General features: G+C 31.9%; 1 protein-coding gene across 1 annotated transcript; it reads left to right on the top strand.

The window, feature by feature from the left end:
• The first annotated feature begins 2,605 nt into the window (after positions 1 to 2,605).
• On the top strand, positions 2,606 to 6,415 carry LOC110929061 (serine carboxypeptidase 1). The gene is made up of 8 exons (XM_022172161.2): positions 2,606 to 2,705; positions 3,361 to 3,465; positions 3,552 to 3,826; positions 3,912 to 4,169; positions 5,136 to 5,242; positions 5,329 to 5,421; positions 5,520 to 5,625; positions 6,108 to 6,415. Exons 2-8 carry the CDS (start codon positions 3,381 to 3,383, stop codon positions 6,249 to 6,251), a joined length of 1,068 nt encoding a protein of 355 aa, XP_022027853.1. The 5' UTR covers positions 2,606 to 2,705; positions 3,361 to 3,380; the 3' UTR covers positions 6,252 to 6,415.
• Positions 6,416 to 7,369: the final 954 nt, after the last annotated feature.

The raw sequence follows: 7,369 nt of genomic DNA, 5'->3' as shown, positions 1-7,369 counted from the left end.
ATAAAAATAAAGTACACATGGATGATTTTTAGGATTCTTTCTTTAATTTTTGCCACTTGTCATTTATTAGGACTATTTTTGCCACGTGTCATGTTGTGAGTATTCTTATATTTTATTAACCCTTTTATTTATTCTTGAGTAATAATAATAATAATAATTAATAATTATTAATTGATGGTATTAATTGATTTTAAAATTTTAGTAAGAAATGTTTTTTCTTCAAAAATTTAGGTATTTTGTAAATGTGATCAGCATTTAGATTTAATTAATGCATTTACTGCAAGTAAATTATAAATGAGTTGTAATTAGCTAAATTCAATTATGTATATCTTTAAATGCGTATCTCAAGGTATTAGGTATTATGATGCATGCAAGTATTGTAGTAACACTCTTAGTTGAAAAATCATTAGTTCATTACAATGTTGATCACTTAAGTGTGATATCTTTGGTTCAAATCTTACCAAAAACAAGATATTCGTTGTTAAAAAAACAACATATGTAGAGGCTTTTTTTTTTTTTTTTTCAAAAGTGCCTAGTGATTTGGTGGCAATAACCATGGAGTCCCCAGATTTAACAAGGAATAAGATAGGATTGTTAGGGGATTTTTTAGTATTTCTTTATTTTTTTTTATAAAAGAACCTATTTTGATAAATACTTTTGAAACATGTCATTTTGGTAAGTAATTTTGTCAACTACACTCTTTTAAAAAAACAAAACCTCGTCAAATGTACAGCAAAAGTTGTATAGTTTAATTCGATAATATTATAAGTATACTTGAGACTAATAAAATAATTAAAAAAAGACAAATTAGGTGCTTGAAAAAATGTGGAGGTATACTTTTGTACTTTTTTTTTAAATTTTATTTAATTGTTTTCGAAAGATATACTTTTAGAAACATAATTTATACGTAAAAAAGTTTTTTTTTTACATAGGGTTATAAAAGATTGCTTCTTGATAAGTTTAGCCAGCTATATATTGCATTTTACATAAATAGGCATTTAAATTTTATGATATATTATTATACCTTTTACTTTACCATTATTACATGTAACAATATGTAATTTCGGTGATGAGATGTTTGGTAAAAATTTGAATTATAGTATTTTTAACGTACAACCCCGTGTAATACACGGGTTTCTAACATATCTCTATACTAATAAATAAAAATAAAGTACACATGGATGATTTTTAGGATTCTTTCTTTAATTTTTTTTCCACTTGTCATTTATTAGGACTATTTTTGCCACGTGTCTGTCATGTTGTGAGTATTTCTATATTTTATTAACCCTTTATTTATTCTTGATTAATAGTAATAATAATTAATAATTATTAATTGATTTAGTCGATTTTAAAATTTTATTTAGAAATGTTTTTTCTTAAAAAATTTAGGTATTTTGTAAATGTGGTCAACATTAGATTTAATTAATGCATTTACTGCAAGTAAATTATAAATGATTTGTAATTACCTAAATTCAATTATGCATATCTTTAAATGTGTATCTCAAGGTATTATGATGCATGCAAGTATTGTAGTAACACTCTTAGTTGAAAAATCATTAGTTCATTACAATCTTGATCACTTACGTGTGATATCTTGGGTTCAAATCTTACGAAAAACAAGATATTCGTTGTTAAAAAACAACATATGTAGAGTTTATTTTTTCAAAAGGGCGTAGTGATTTGGTGGCGATAACCATGGAGTCCCAAGATTTAACAAGGAAGAATATAGAATTGTTAGGGGATTTTTTAGTATTTCTTTATTTTTTTACAAAAGAACCTGTTTTGATAAATACTTTTGAAACAACTCATTTTGGTAAATAATTTTGTCAACTACACTCTTTTAAAAAACCAAAACCTCGTCAAATGTTTAGCAAAAGTTGTATAGTTTAACTCAATAATATTATAAGTATACTTGAGACTAATAAAATAATTAAAAAATACAAATGAGGTGCTTGAAAAATATGTGGAGGTATACTTTTATACTTTTTTTTTAAATTTTATTTAATTGTTTTTCAAAGATATACTTTTAGAAACATACTTTATACGTAAAAAAGTTTTTTTTTTTTTTTTTACATGGGGTTATAAAAGATTGCTTCTTGATGAGTTTAGCCAGCTATATATTGCATTTTACATCAATAGGCATTTAAATTTTATGATATATTATTATACCTTTTACTTTACCATTATTACATGTAACAATATGTAATTTCGGTGATGAGATGTTTGGTAAAAAAAATTGAATTATAGTGTTTTTAATGTACAACCCTGTGTAATACACGGGTTTCTAACCTAGTACTATATATAAGCAGTTGAATTAAGCTAAAAAGTAACACACAAGATGATTAAACTTATAGCAACAGTTTGCATTTTAGCCTTGTTTGGGTTATGTAATGCTGATATTCAGGCAAACAGGCTTTTCAAGTTACTAAAATCAAAACATTCTAGAAACTCGCCGAATAATTATAAATGGATGGTTTCAGAGGAAGCTACTGATGAGTATTCTCCAGTTTACATTGCACCTCAAGACGGTTTGGCAGCGCTCGACAAGATATCGGCATTGCCAGGCCAACCTGAAGGTGTCAATTTCAGTCAGTACTCCGGATATGTTACTGTCAATCCGAATGCTGGCAGGGCTCTTTTTTATTATTTTGTTGAGTCGCCTACTGATTCGTCTACAAAACCGTTGGTCTTGTGGCTAAATGGAGGTAATTTTGCACATATATATTTATTTATTGCATCGTAATTAAATAACACACAACCAAACTTAACGAGGGCGGCTCAACCACCTTTTGGCTTAAAGTGGATTCTAAAATCAGAATCCTTTTCCGTAAAATAGAATATTATTTTTTGCTTGGAATCTTAACACATAGGAATATTATGACACGCATACATTTTTTTTGTACAGTTTCTAAAAAGCACATAATCAAACAAGTTATAGTTGATGTGAGTTTTACTGAAATGAACTCCCTTCCAAGTATAATGTTTTTTTGTTCTTTTTGTTAAAACTTGTAAATTAAACGTAGTTAAACCCTAACTCAATTCACATCCAATTTGTGAAAACATAAAATTTAAAAACGAACAAAAAGATAAATAGCAATTACAACTGAAAATTTGAGAGTGATAACTGACGGAGTTTTGATTCGAGAGGAATAATAGAATGCGACAAGCATAGTCTATCCCTAAAAAACTTTGGCCCCTTAAATATGGGGCCGAAGCAAAACCTAACTCTTTTGTATAATTGAGCTGCCCCTAAATTATAACGGCTAGTTTTTAATTGTCTATGTGGAGTTGAAAGCAGAATGAACTTTTTTGAAGTTTGAACTAGTGTATCAAATAATTTTAATTGTTCTCCTTTAACAGGACCAGGTTGTTCTTCACTAATGGGAGCCATGTCAGAACTCGGTCCATTCCGAATCAATAGTGATGGGAAAACTCTCTTCATGAATGATTATGCATGGAGCAATGGTTAGATTTCATTCCAGCTTTAATACCCCCTTGGTAACTATTATAAGACATTGATCATAAACATAGAAAATGGTACATATGTGCAGTTGCAAATATGCTATTTCTTGAGTCTCCTGCTGGAGTGGGATTCTCATACTCTAATACAACTTCCGATTACCATAAATCTGGTGACAAGAACACTGCTGATGATGCTTACATTTTTCTTGTTAACTGGCTCGAACGATTCCCTCAGTACAAAACTCGTGATTTTTACATCACGGGAGAAAGCTACGCGGGACATTATGTGCCACAACTCGCATACACCATCCTTCTGAACAACAAGAAAACAAACCAAACCGTCATTAATATCAAAGGGATCGCAGTATGTTCACTTCATGCATACTATTTGTATAAATTTCAACTGTATTATAAGGATGAATGTAAATAAACTTGGTTTAAACTTGCAGATAGGAAATGCAGCGATTGATGAAGAACTGGATCAAAAAGGTATGTATGATTATTTGTGGAGTCATGCTATAATTTCTGATTCGACACATGATGCCATCTTCAAATACTGTGACTTCGCAAGCAATTCTACGTCGACCATGTGCAATGCTATAATAAACAAAGTTGGGAATGAGATGGGAGATGTTGATGCATACAATATCTATGCACCAATTTGCGTAACCCCTGCTGAAAGAAATACCTCTGCTGTTCCTGGTTCTGTAAGGCCTTTATCCACATTCCATCACCTATGAAAACAATAATATGTTTAGAAATGGGTAAAGTTTGAGATACATGTTTGACTAAATATCTAATTTATTTTTAAATTTAAATACACGGGTTTTTTCTACATTTTAATATATTTTTTTTACTGAGAACCGGGTTATGTTAAAAATAACGTATTTTTTTGATGTTGTGAACCAAAAAAAAAACGCTATTTTGAATACAGCTAACTAGCTAACTGGTTTAGGTCAAATGTATATTGAAACATTGAAAAAAAAAATCAATCCGTGTATTTTAAATTTTAATAAAATGTTAGATATCACGTGTTATTAGAAAAGAAAAGCCTAAGTTGAATGTTAAATGATAATTAAAAATACAAATAACAAGATTAAAATTTTTTCGGATACGGCCCCTTTAAAAAACATAAAACTTTAAATTATACGTTTAGTAAATAATTATAATTGGATTCTAATAATCCCTAGTAGACTTCATTTGCCAATATTTTGTCTCCACCGGCCCTCAGTGAAAAAAGTCTAAACGGAGTTAAGTTTTTTTCCGAATTATAAACTGTTTTTAGGGTTTTTGATCAGAACGAGGATACGAATCGATAGATATAAACCTAACCTCGAAACGTTGCTCCAAACGACGAAAACGGTGCTTCAATTCGGGTGTTTAAACTTTCAATTAACAAAAATCAAGCTGTTTGAAGGGTCGTTTCGAGGTAAATTTTACATCAATCGATTCGTTCTGTTCAAAAGCCCTAAAACATCAGTTTGTAATTAGAAAAAAAAAACGGAGGGCCGGTTGAGACAAAATATTTGAAAGGTGGGACTGTCAATAGCCAATGATGGCTACAAGCGATTATTGGAATCCAATTTCACATTTAGATATTAGTTTTCGATTCTTTAATTAAGTGATTGAGAGTTTAACGCTGGGATAATATTGTTTTAAATTGGTTCTTTCAGGTTACCAGTTTTGATCCATGCTGGCAATATATCCTTGAATTCTATTTCAATGACTCCATGGTGCAAAAGGCTTTGCATGCCAAACCTACATCATGGGATTTATGCAGGTATAACACGTTAATTAGTCTCATAAACTGATACGAATCTCGTATGTCATAACTGCTAACAAAAAGAATTATAAAAATATTTTCAGCGATGTTATCACAAGCTGGAATGACCGCGCAGTGACTGTCTTGCCAATAATCAAGTATCTAATTGCGAATGGGCAGCGCCTATGGATTTTCAGGCAAGCATTATCCACACTAGAAATGATTATAGATATGTCTGGTTGTTGGTAATTGATAACAACTAATAAAAATGACTCTGTGCATCTTAACTACACAGCGGGGATGTAGACGCGCAGGTTCCAATTACTTCTTCAAGGTACGCAATCAACGCCCTCAAACTTCCTATCGAGACAGCTTGGCGGCCATGGTACCTCAACAAGGAGGTAAGCACTGAACTCGCTAGTTTGCATGATTAATAATTTTCATTAGTTAAGAATATGATTATTTGATGTGTATATAATATTTGTAACACAAATTATGGTTTTAATGAATAAACAAAATTACATTGCTAAGGGGCTGTTTGGAAACTTTGGAATTGTTAAGTGCTGAACTAGTAAAAGGTCTAAACCATTAAGTGCTGAATCAGTAAGAGGTTTGAACCTTTAAGAGTCAGTATAATGCTATCCGTTCAGAGGCAAATGTCTTACCAATTCAGATTAGAGGTGTTAACCATTCAGACTTAGTATAATGCTTAACCATTCAGAAACAAATGCCTGAACCATTCAGACCTCTGCTCGCGAAACAAACAGTCTGAACCAATAAGCGTTGAACTAGTAAGAGGTTTGAACCATTAAGAGCTAAACAAACAACCACTAATTAAACAATAATGTTTTGTTGTTCTACTATAATGGATTCATGTCAATAGGTTGGAGGGTATTTGGAGGCTTATAAAGGACTGCTTCTCATAACGGTTAGGGGCGCAGGGCATACTGTTCCAAGCTACCAGCCACAACGCGCATTGTCGTTGTTCTCATCATTCCTTGGTGGGATACTCCCTCCTTCCTCATAAACAAGCCATTGCTTTTAAGGTTTCAATAATTCACATGAACCAATGTTTGACAACAGCAAAAAAAGTTTGGTAGTTGTTGTCTAGAGTTGAGAGCTAGCCAATATGTTTCCAACTTATCTTTAGTGTTTGTTACTTCTAATACATATGTTCTGTTTTCTTTTTTATGGTTAACTAGGTTTATCACTATGGCCGCGTTGCGGCGAACTTATTTTGTCATTTAGTATGTGTTTATATATGTTTTGAAATCACTACGAGCGCGTTACGCACAGAACCGCTGACAAGAATAAAAAGAAAATGTAGAAAAAAAAAACAGTATAAGATAACCGAAAGAAAATCAACAAAAAAAGTTTTATGGTAATAATGTTGTTCGTATGACACCCGTGGTCAGAGATGAGCAAATGGTATTGGGTACCGGTACCGAATTTCCAGAACCGAAAAATTTTAAGTCAATTCGGTAGCAACTTTTGGCGCTCCTGGTACCGGTTTGCTACTAGTTTTTACCTTCATATACCTGTACCGTAACCGGTATTTTCGGTACCAGTTCCAATTTAGTATCGGTTGGCACCGAGCTCATCCCTAACCCTTAAACTAAAAAAAAAAAAAACGCTAAAAGTTGAAGAAAATCAATAAAAAAAAGTTGTATGATACCGTTGGTGTTTGTACGGTACCCATGATTAGGGATGAACAAATGGTATTGGTTAGTAGTACCGAATTTCCCGAACTAAAAATTTTCAATATCAATTCGGTACCGACGTTTGATGATTTCTATACCTAGCTGGTGCCGGTTTTCACCTTCATGTACCGAGACCGAACAGGACCGTACCGGTATTTTGATAAAACATGGATAAATGGAAAAAAAATACCGAATTTCCTAAAACGAAAGATTTTAAGTCAATTCGGTAGCAACTTTTAGCGTTCCTTATACCGGTTTGCTACCAGTTTTTACCTTCATGTACTGTACTGTAACTGGTATTTTCGGTACCAGTACCGATTTAATATCGGTTGGCACCGAGCTCATCCCTAGCGCTGAAACTAAAAAAAGGAAACACTAAAAGTTGAAGAAAATCAATAAAAAAAGTTGTACGATACCGTTGATGTTTGCACAATACCCGTGATCA

The sequence above is a fragment of the Helianthus annuus genome, chromosome 3, assembly GCF_002127325.2.
Source record: "Helianthus annuus cultivar XRQ/B chromosome 3, HanXRQr2.0-SUNRISE, whole genome shotgun sequence".
In the NCBI taxonomy this organism is placed as follows: domain Eukaryota; kingdom Viridiplantae; phylum Streptophyta; class Magnoliopsida; order Asterales; family Asteraceae; genus Helianthus; species Helianthus annuus.
Note: the sequence above shows the minus strand (reverse complement) of the source record. Positions and strands in the feature narration are given on the sequence as shown.